The sequence below is a fragment of the Chaetura pelagica genome, unplaced genomic scaffold (genome assembly GCF_000747805.2).
Source record: "Chaetura pelagica isolate M959 unplaced genomic scaffold, ChaPel_1.0 scaffold343, whole genome shotgun sequence".
Taxonomy (NCBI): Eukaryota; Metazoa; Chordata; class Aves; order Apodiformes; family Apodidae; genus Chaetura; species Chaetura pelagica.
Genome location: NW_009952873.1, coordinates 2,236,900 through 2,247,929, shown reverse-complemented (window position 1 = coordinate 2,247,929; position 11,030 = coordinate 2,236,900). Strand labels below are relative to the sequence as shown.

Sequence of the window (11,030 nt, the reverse complement as noted above, 5' to 3'; positions counted from 1 at the left end):
ACGAGGAAGGGAGGGGACGAGCCTTGCTGTCGGCTGGGTTTTGTACAGGGATGAGGCGAGTGACTGCAGCGAAAGGGAGGCAGCGGGGGAGAAACCGGGAGGCTTGGGAGCACGGCAGTCTCTTCCCACCGGTGCTCCAGAGACGGCACGGGGAGGCGGTGTGTCTGACACTGAGAATTAAGCGAGAGGTGCCCAGGGCGGCCCGGCCGCATCCTGCCCGGCCGCAGGGGTTGAGCACTCTGGCTGCTGTTAACGCTTCCCTGATCAGATGCAGGCACGATCCAGCCTCTGTGTCCTTTGGGATCTGGGGAAAACTTGAGGAGTGCCGAAGGGGGTAGTGGGATAAGGGGAATGGGTGAAAGAGGAGCATTCTCACCCACAGTTTGCTTCACTGCATTTGGTGTGCAGTGGGAAGAGTGTGCTCAGCCCACATGCCCAGCACAAGATGTTGGGTGCAGTAGCATCCACACAATTGCACAGGCATCCCCTGCCCTCCCTAACACAGCCTTCTGGTACAGGAGTGCAGCAAGCACCTGAATTCAGCCCACTGCCTCTGGTCAGGATTCCCCCTGTGCTCACCCATGGGCTCCTGCAGCCTGTACCCCCAAAATCAGAACCCTTGCTTGTCTTCCTCTGGCTTGCTGAGAACCTCAGTATGTTTGCAAGTATCACTGTTGTACTGATCCAGTTGAACTGCCTCTTCTGTCAGGTCCAGTAGCATAGGCAGGCTGTCTTTGGTTTTGGCCTTTTGTTCTTTGTAATTTTCATGGAAGTTCTTCTGTAAGTAAAATGTTCAGTGGATTTCAAGTAAAATTTTGAGTGGGGCAGCTCCGCTGCTGGCTTGAGAGGGAAAAAGGGAATATTTCAAAAATAGGGTGTGGGAAGTGCAAACAGACAGTATGAGCCGGGCTGACCTGCTGCGCTGGTACATTCTCCCATTTGAATCACAGGTTTTTATTTAACCATCAAACCAGCAGCTATGAAAACAAGTTTTGAATGGCAAGGTATATTTTGATAAGCAAGATGTAATCTTGCAACTCTGCTATGCCTTTTTGTTGTGTGGCAAGCCTAGGAATTAAATTTCAGGGAAGGCTCCTTAGGAGAACAGCATATGGATAATCAAGGAGACAAGCCAGGGAAGGCAGACAGAAAAAGAGACAAGCAGAGGATGAGCTAATGAGGCAGACATGCTCAACAAAGAAATGAACAGGTGGAGGGGAAGGCTCTTATCTGCATGATGAATGGCAGCACAGGACCCTGGAGAAAGCCAGCTGCAGCCATGCAGCAAGCACCACTTGGGTTTGCAGACAGGCAGGCTGGGGGCCACTGATGGGAAGTTGTGCATAGTTCTGGGTAGCCCATCAACATGGTGAAGCAATGTGTTAACTACACCAGGTGTGCTGCATTGATTGTCTTCATGTTTTATTTCATTGCTGGGATGCTACATTTGCAAAGGTTGTTTGCACATTAGTAGGAATAAAACTATCAGCCATGCTCTGTCTGAGGCCTCTGTCGTTGTTGCTGAGCTGCACACCAGGGTCTCACATTTCCTGAACCTTGGATCTTCCTGCTCCTGCAGCATACTCCCTGCCATCAGAGCAAAAAGGCTCATATATAATCCACGTACTTTGGAACAAGAAGAAGGGGGTTATTCCAGTTTTCTCCCTCTCACCTGAGCTGCAGCATCATCTTTACCTTGGATAGAATCACTTGCTTTCCTCCTTTCTACTCGTCCTCACCAACAGCCTAAAGGCACCCAGGTGACTGCTCTTCACTAACACTGGGAGGTTGGTTATGGCCTGTTTCTCCTCAGCTCCAGTGTCTTCCTTAGGTCACCCGAATGCATGGAAGTTTCTCACAGTTCTTGACAGATGCTGCCAATCCACCCCAACTGGCAAGGAGTGGTGCTGCCAGGAAGGAGCATGGAGTAATTGCTCTAGAATGGTTCCCTGTGATGGTACCATCCAGACTGATAAACCTGGCTGCAAGACAGCCAGCTTTGCTTTCAGTGACCTCCTCAGGATGTACTGTGATGTGAGGAAGAGAGTGAAGCTCCACAGGGACGAGCTAGAAAAGTTTTCTGGACCCCTGGGAAGGAAAGAAAGAGCTGGTGCAGAGCGCATTTGTTAGGGTTGCAAAGATTGCATTCAAAGGACAAGGCTTGGTGACAGATGGCACAGACAGCTTAGACATGGGTGTAAGCTATGTGGAGAGAGGAAGGAGAGAGAGCTAGGAGCCTCAGCATTCTGTCACTGCCACCAGCCACTGGTTCAAGCCCCCAAATATTGTCCATCCTCATGTTGCAAGCAACTCTGTCCAAGTTCAGTATGTGCCACTCATGCCTCCTGAGCAGAGGTGAGGATTTACAACCAGAGACCAAATTCTTTTGAAGAACAATTTGAGTCTAGATTTTCCCACTGAAAAAAAACATGAGCCACTAAGTCAGTCTCTGCATTGCAAGGGTAGTTATGTAGGTATGAACTCCTCTTCAAGTCTGAAAAACTATATGTCCTAGGTAACGCTTAATCCCATTTATGTGATCTGCTATGATATGGGGAATAGCTCTTCCCTGAGATGGCTTTAAAGGATAATAATGAATTTATTTAAAGCTATGTACCAAATCAGATGCATGGGCCTCATAGAACTCAGCAGCAACAGCACCATTTGCCTTTTGTCACGGACTGCCGATTTGTCAGCAGGGGCACTGAGTCAAACCATGCCTGATGAATCTTCACCCGGGCTGGAATCAGCCCCGTCCTTTCTCCTTTGTTTGCATTCTTTGTCAGGTTTGGTTTATGCTCCTCGAGGCTTAGGGCAAGGCAGCTCTACGAAATCATTCCCTCACATACAGTCAGTTAGATTCAGTCTACAGCAGGGAGAACTGTGTAAGAAATGTGCCTGTGAATGGGATTTTTTAAGATGTACCAGCAGTGGGAATGTGACAAGAAGGACACTGGTATAAAAGGCAGACCTGATGCCAGATGCTAGGGTATCTGTACATGCTGCAAGAGAATATACCATTGCATACTCCAGTTTTTATTCATACCCGTCTGAATTCGACCATCAGATCATCCTGTTAACTTAAAAGCACCCACACTGCATGATTCAGCTTTAAAGGGTCTGTTGCCCCCTTTGAAGCTCCTACTAATTCAGAGGAAATCTGTAGAATCAGCAACACTTCATCTGTCCAATATTAGTAGTTGTGAAAAAAGGCTCAAACTCTGCCTCTTTTCTTTTTCTCCCTCTCTGGCACTTTATATTCCATTTCAAGGTGCTGCTTGAGGCTGTAATTCCTGCAGAGCTCTTGGATTCAACTGGTTGACACACAGCCCCGTTGTTCCCCATCACTGTGCCGAGCTGCGCATGAGTGTGCTGGTTATTACGTGTGCTTGTAGACTACCTGCTCAAGGACAGCTAGGTTATTCCACTGGGGAGACCCTGCATCGTTTCTTCTCCTGTGGAGCTCTGCCTTACTTTGGGAACATGATGATGGGAATAGAAGTGAAATTAAGACAAGAAATTAGGATGCACTTCATTAAAAAACACACACACACACTGTTGCTTAGTGGAGCGTGCACTAGGCTGGGACTGGGTAATGAAGCATTCCTTCTAATCAACACTTTTCTGTCAAGTGGCATTCATATTTTTGTGCTTTCACAGCTGCTTAGGAGCAATCTAAACTGCTGTGGTCTCCCCTTGAGACAGGTGGGGTTTCAAATGAACCCCTTCTTCACACTGGCCTACTTTAAATCTGATTGATGCTGTACAGTGCGGGAGCTGAGGCTGGGGTGTTCAGAAATGCCCATTTTGGCCAGACAAACCCAGGAAAGACAAAGATGAAAGCTCACACACTTGGTCTCCCAAGGTGGGATTTTTGTTTTTAATTACTTTAATTAATTTGTTTGTAGCTTACTAATGTTTAGTGGGAGGAACGTGTCAGTACCTCAGTACAGTCAGTCTCCCCTTTACCTTGTTAAAACACTGACTCTCACTTTACAGTCTGACTCAGCTCTGACACCCTGATGTTTATCATTCACACTTGGAATGTGATTGTGATTCCCATCCCAACACTTTGGGCAAATATTTACCCCTCCTTTCCTAACTTGTGTTTCTCTTTCTCTCTTGCATGTTCCTTTTTTTCATCCTCCCCTCTTTATGTTTCCCATAGCGGTGGGCGTGCAAATTAGGCTGGAGTTGCTCCAACGCAAGTTCTGGATGGCCATGCAACAGGTAGGAGCATCAGCAATCGTGCAGAGAGACCATTTCATGCTCTTCATCAGCTATGTCAATGCTATGTTACATCACATGCAATGCCATTTTGATGAGGGCTTTTGTGAAATTCACATTAAAAGGTTTATGAAGTAGATTAGTTTGAAGTCACACATTTCTATAATCCTTTGACGGCACTAATGCCATGTGGGTTGTGAGTCTGTTCTGCAAATGCTGTGTTGACAGTGTCAGCATCCTGGCCTGGCATTAGCTGTGCTACATATGACACATTTTAATTGTGGAAATATGTTTGTGCTCGTTCAGCCTTTCAGAAGCCTCATGGAAATCTCCAGTTTTGGGCACATAAAAAAAATAACTACTGCCCTCTCTTGTCATCTTGATAATGGTAACAAAATGCTACCAGCTTGCCAAAATAAAAAATAATTTGCTCTGAGGGCAAGCTCTCGTTGTTGTCCTAATTTTGGAGACTCTTGCTGGACAGAGAGAAGTGGAATAATTAAAATAGCTCCCTGGTCTTAGGCACAGGAAAAGTGAAGCACCTTTGCCTTGTGGCCCAGGGGCTTTTAGCCCAGGCTTTACTTTCCGGGCAGCATACCAGGAGGGTGAGACTGGTGGGACAGAAGCAGCACACAGCAGAAGTGGCTCTCTGCTGTCAGGAGAGGGAACTGTCATCAGATGGGGATGACAGAGAGGAGAGCAAGAGGCTGCTCACTGGGAGCAAGCACACGTGGGGAATGGAAAAGCGCAGAGTTGGCCATGGTGGTAGGAGCATCCTCACAGATGGGAGATCACATGTACCTAACCTGAACTAAAAAGACTTCCACAAAGCAGATGAACACATCCTAAAGCATCAGCAGAAAGCTTCATTTAAAAAAAAACCAAACAACTGCTGAATGCTATACCCAGGCGGTTCTAATATGTACATGCCTGCATGGGTGTTAAGTGAAACTGAGAATCTTCATTAAAGAAGCTGAAGGAAGGCCTGTGTGCCAAGTGCCTACATGCCACAGCCCTGGGGGGTGCTGGTATGAAAAAAGCCTGTGTATGGTTTCCCAGGACACAACTGACTTTGACAGAGGAACGACTAACAGATTTTGTGTTCTCTCTCTCCCGCTTCACTGCATGCTATGCTGCTCTGGATGTCCATGCTGTGCCTCCCATCTCCCAGCCCAATGACACTGACGTAAGTAGACAAAAGCTAGGGATGGGGAGGCATCCCAGTGTGCCACAGCTCAGCTTCATAACTGTGTCATGTACCAGTGTATTAGAGGCCCTGGCCCTTGTATGTAGTCACTGGAGACATTCCAAGTCTGTCATAGGCTGTATTTGTCTTCACAGTAATTAAGGGTCTTTGACAAAGCTGGAAGTGCTTTGGGTCACAATGTTTCAGAGATCTGGCCAACAGCAGGAGGATGCTGTGAGGTAGCCTGGCCTCTGAGGAGGGAGCTGTGCCGAGAGAATAGTAGATGTGGTCTCAGAGCAACCAGAGAGCTCAGCTTCAGCTCTGCTCCCTCCTCAGGGGCTCCCTGCAAGCTGCCAGTGCTCTCAGACCAGGCTCCTCACTGCATTCTTCACTTCTGCTTGGCCAGCTCTGCACCAGGCACTGCTAAAGCTTCTCCAGGTCTGGAAGAGCAGCGGCAGTGTTCACACCATGGAGGAAGATGCTGTGAGATACAGGCCCTTCTTGTAGCAAACCACTTTAGTTTACCTGTTCTGTTTGTGTTCTCATTTCTGAGCTCTGGACTCTGTATTGGTTATGATCCCTAAAGGCAATAATAGTGGTTTGTTATGGCCATATCTCTCTACTGACTAAAGGAAGGAATCCACCAGGGATGAACTACAGGCCCACTTGTGCACACATCCAAGGAGACAAAGCAACACCATGCTGTTTCATGGTGAGGCACAGAGGAGACAATACTTGCAACTGTGGGTAAACAGATGTTTTCAGACCATCATGCTTAGAGCCAGAGTCAGAGTTGGAGTGTGACCATGCGATATTGCAAAGCCATGGGGCTTGAAACAAACTCCAGGAGGCATCTCTGAGCCTCCTGTGAAGTTGAGCAGAGGGACAGAAACCTGAAAATACTAGTTTTGTTCTGCAAAACTCAAGAGGAGAAACAAATTCTAACTGAAAGCAGTGGTCTTGTTGTGGTCTGAAATGGCAAATTCACTTCTTGTTACTTAGAATCATCCAGAAAGGGGGGTGGAGCTTATGTATAAGGGTTTTGTGAAATGAAGGATGGGTGGCTGAAAGCAGTCTACATCAGTGTCCTTCCCTGACCCCAGAAAACCTCTAGCAGGAAGAGGACCTTGTGTACAAAAATGACAATGCCATGTCAGCTTTCACCCCTCTGCTAGAGAAAATAGCATTAAAAGATAACACAAAGAGACAGACACACACAGCCACGGCAAACTCTGAACAATTATTAAATCAATAAGTACCTGAAGGGCTTTGTTACTCACCACTTAATCCCTCACGTCCCCACCCAATTCAGTGTTGTGAAACACATGTCAAGTCCAGTACACAGAAATCTCAAATGAAACAAATGGATGGAGCCTTGGGCTACATGAGCACCATTCACATCCTATTCTATCATTAGCTGTCTAGAGAATAAAGAAACCAACAGCAACAACAACAAAAAAATCCCTGCCTGAGAAGAGTCTTGATCTAAAGTACTATGCCCTGTGTTTAATCCAGATACCAGCAGTTGCTGAAATGCATGCTGGTTTCTCACCGGTGCACAATAACCTTTGCTTGCACAGCCAGAGAGCTTGATGATGCCCCCTTCATTAGCAAGTCTCTGCTTGAAGTGCATAGGTCCTGCTGGAAGCGTGTCAGGGAGGATCAGAGCCCCCAGCAATGAGGATGTTGCTCAGAGAATTAGGGAGTACACAGAGCCACTGAGTGGCCAGCTTGGGGGGTGGTACCTGTGCATGCCATAGAGCTCGTCTTGGTGGAAATGCCAGCTAACTTGCAGAGCTTTATGAGATGCTGGTATTGAGACCTCTAGCTTAGCAGTCCCCAGGGGGAAACTGTAAGATGAGATCATGCCATCTTCTTTTTCCTTTCCAGTGCAGTGCCTTTGATGGTGCCTGTCCGCTAAGCTGTCAGGATGACGTAAGTTGCCCACATTTTTTCTCTGTACCTGTGATGCATGTGATTGTCTGCCTGCTCTGTGGAGATCTCTTTCTCCCCCAGATAGAGGTATTTATATCATCTCCTGGGGCAGGACCTCATGCTGTTGAGACAAACCTGAAGTTTAGGTCTTTCCCTTAGCTGTGAGTTGTCAGCAGAACCTGGGCAGGGGCATGGGGATTCCAGCTAGTGACTCTGAGAAGAATCCATCTTCTCCAAGGCTGTCTCACTGGCACCCCAGGCCAGCCAAAGAGAGTGGCTGTCAGCTTGACACACATGCTGGTCACCCCTCTTGGCATTTACGCCACTGCTTCAACCTTGGTCTCAGACATATTTGGGACAGGACCTCCTCTGCCATGGAGATGGAGAACACCAGAGAATTTTCCTTCCGTGTTCATGTAGGGTTTCCTCTGCATCCTAGTTTTTCCCTGTGAGATCTAAATGTTTTCATCTAAACTCTGTGCCTCCATTTCCTGCTCTGCAAAATAAAAGTAAGAGCAGCACTCAGTGGTGAGGAGAGGGTTATTTCAACTCTGAAATCTGAAGATGGAAAGAATCAGATAAAGGAGACGTGCTCTCAAAATGTCCTGTCACTTCCTGCAGGATACCTGGTCTTCTTAAATGTGGCTCAGAGCCTGCTAGGCCTGCACAGTAGACCTGGAAAGATACAATTTCTATCACAGACAGCTCACAAACTAAATACCTCAAAAATGGAGGCAGAGGGGGAAGTGTCCCTTATCTAAAACCCTTGGTAGCTGAGCCATGGGGCTAGGCATTGGAAAGCCGAGGCTGTTGCCATAAGCACAAGCCCACACCGCTCTGTCCTGCACACAGCAGCATGTACCAGACAACCACGCAAAAAGCTGTCTTTAATGTTGCTTCTCTTTCATCTCTGCAGATTCTGAATTGCTTCCTCATCGATAACAATGGCTTTATACTCATTTCCAAAAGACCTTCAGAGGTAAGAGAGCAGAAGTGAGGGAGGGGAGTGTGCTTGACTTGTTCCTAAATAACCCACCAGAGCTGGTTAAAACAAATGAAGTTCAATTGTGTAATAAGGGTGGCCGCGGCATAATAAAAATCTGACTGTGCAGCGAGGGGGAAGCCTCTCAACAGAGTGACAGCACATCCTAGGAAAGAAAGGAATTTGCAATGATAAGGAAGGAATTAGTCAAAATATCTTTTTATCAGAAGTGAGAAAATTAGACTGCTTTCTCTCAGTGCAGATGCTACTGAAAGGTGATCTGAGAGTGTTCCTGAAGGCAGGCGTGCCCTGGTGTGGAAAGGGAAGGGAAGGGAAGAAGAAAAAGGGGAAGGGGAAAGGAGAAGGGGAGAGGGGAAGGGAAGAAGAAAAAGGGGAAGGGGAAAGGGGAAGGGGAGAAGGAAAAGGGGAAGGGGAAGAGAGAAGGGGAGAAGGGAAGGGAAGGGGAAAGGGAAAGGGAGGGGAAAGGGAAAGGGAAAGGGAAAGGGAAAGGGAAAGGGAAGGGAAGGGAAGGGAAGGGAAGGGAAGGGAAGGGAAGGGAAGGGAAGGGAAGGGAAGGGAAGGGAAGGGAAGGGAAGGGAAGGGAAGGGAAGGGAAGGGAAGGGAAGGGAAGGGAAGGGAAGGGAAGGGAAGGGAAGGGAAGGGAAGGGAAGGGAAGGGAAGGGAAGGGAAGGGAAGGGAAGGGAAGAAGGGAAGGGAAGGGAAAAGGAGAAAGGTAGAAGAAAAATAAGCAGTGCTTTTGAGCACGTTGGGAGCTGAAACAGCTGTTCTTTAAGAAAGGAAACTGAGGGGATGGTAAGAGCAAAATGCCTAAGGCAAAAATGAAGATGAAATCATTTAAGCAAATTGGAAACAGTACATCTCAAGAGTACACCTCAAGAACTGGAGGGTTTACTGGACTCGCAGAGGTGAAAGGAGAAAGGAAAAAGACTCAAGAGTAGTGATTAAAGTATAAGTAATAAAAGTGGCTTCCTTTCCTCCTAATGCCAGCACCTCCACAACCACATCTAGGGAGCTAAAGGGGCTCTGTTTGGGATGTGACAGCCCATGCAGCCTCAGTAAAGTCAGCACTACAAGCACCCACATAGTTTAGCTGTATTTTTCTGCTCTCTGGTAAATTCGCCACAGAGCTATTTGTTTTTAAAAAATAATAAAATAGATTTGGATGTCAGAAAGTGACATATTGGAACAGTCTCATAAATTACAAAGCAATAAGTCAATAACAAGAGTGGGCTTATAGAAGACATTGAAAATGGAACAGTTTTGTTACTGACACAAGTGTGGAGTTTCATTAAAATTGCCATAGTACTGGAAGTAACAAATAATGTATGTGTATTTGCAAAAGACAGTAGGTCCAGTCCCAGAAATTACTTTCTTCAAGATGTAACAAGGAAGCTGAAATGGAAATTTAGAGTAAAGTAACAGAACACCTGATGGATGCGATTGGGACAATTGACACAGCATCTGTAAGGGAAGAAGCCCTATCTTATCAGCTATAGTTCTTTGAAAGTGTGAGTAAATAAGGAGATAAGGAAGAATGGATGACCTACTGCATTTCAGTTTTTCTAAAAGCCTTGAACAGAGTCCCTTACAAAAAGCTGATAAAGAATGTCTGTTTAACATGTGAAACATGAAGTAGTGTCATTGATCTCAAAGTAGCTTGGATAGAAAAGGAAGAAATTTTAAATGGAAAATGTCATCTAAATGAGTCCCATGGTTTCCCATCTGGACTTGTGTTGGCTAGCATACTCAGAATAGGCTGGCAAAAGAAAATGGTGAGGTGGTGAATTCTGCAGGCACTATACAGCATGTTCAGAGGGGCCAAAATGAGAACTGTTGAGATTCGCAAAGCAAAATGAATCAGCAACACAGTTGGTAGCAAGGCTTGATACAAACAGATATCAAGGGGGGCATATTGCAAGGAATAACCAACCTCTTTTCTGTTAGGAAACTGACCTAGCCAGCACATTGAAGATTCCAGTAATATTGCCCCATTGATAACTTGGTGTGCCAAAAAAAGCAAAGAAAATTTGAAAAATAAGGGAGGAAAATGCTATAAAGTTATCTTGGCTTCCTACTCGGGGAGGCCAAGTCATGCTGTGTGTTTGGGATGGGTTGGTAGTCTTAGGAGTTGCTGTATCCTCCTCTGACCCTCACAGCATTTTCAAAGGTGGCTTATTGGGTCCCAGGGCATGTGGCCACAAAGGCAAGTACACCCCTTAGTTACCACATCTCCTGTTTGTCTGCTGCACCACCCTCCTGGGTTCTGTCTCAGTATTGTTCCTGCATCTTATGGAAAATGGGTTTTTCAAAAATCTCATCTCTGAAAGATCCAACTAGCAGAAACGTGGCATTATAGTGGATTTGAGTAAATTATAAACATTGTCCATATGACTCCAAAATCAGGCATTTTGGCAAGCACGTGCTCTGTCATCTCACCCAGCTGTTACCTCCCCTGACCTTGGAAAGTCCACCACTACTTTTCTTCTGATTTCTTTATCTTGTTCCAGTTACTGCTTTTGCTTCCTAGTAGCATCGTGAGTGTCCCTACAGGGAATTCAAGACAGTAGCAGCATTAAATCAATACCCTGTGTTTCATAGCCTTGCCACCTGGATATTGTTGTGTGGGATCACTTGCTGCTATGTGGCCTTTTCTGCACCATCCCACGCTCTCCCCACAGT

At 46.4% G+C, this 11,030-nt stretch overlaps 1 protein-coding gene across 1 annotated transcript in view; it reads left to right on the top strand.

Annotated features, from left to right (window-relative positions):
- Positions 1–11,030, top strand: part of CACNA2D4 (calcium channel, voltage-dependent, alpha 2/delta subunit 4) — a 136,117-nt gene that overhangs the window by 106,974 nt on the left and 18,113 nt on the right. Inside the window, exons 27-29 of the mRNA XM_009995223.1 lie at positions 4,169–4,230; positions 7,304–7,348; positions 8,265–8,327. Of these exons, the coding sequence (XP_009993525.1) occupies positions 4,169–4,230; positions 7,304–7,348; positions 8,265–8,327 (170 nt within the window). The remainder of the gene's footprint in view (positions 1–4,168; positions 4,231–7,303; positions 7,349–8,264; positions 8,328–11,030) is intronic.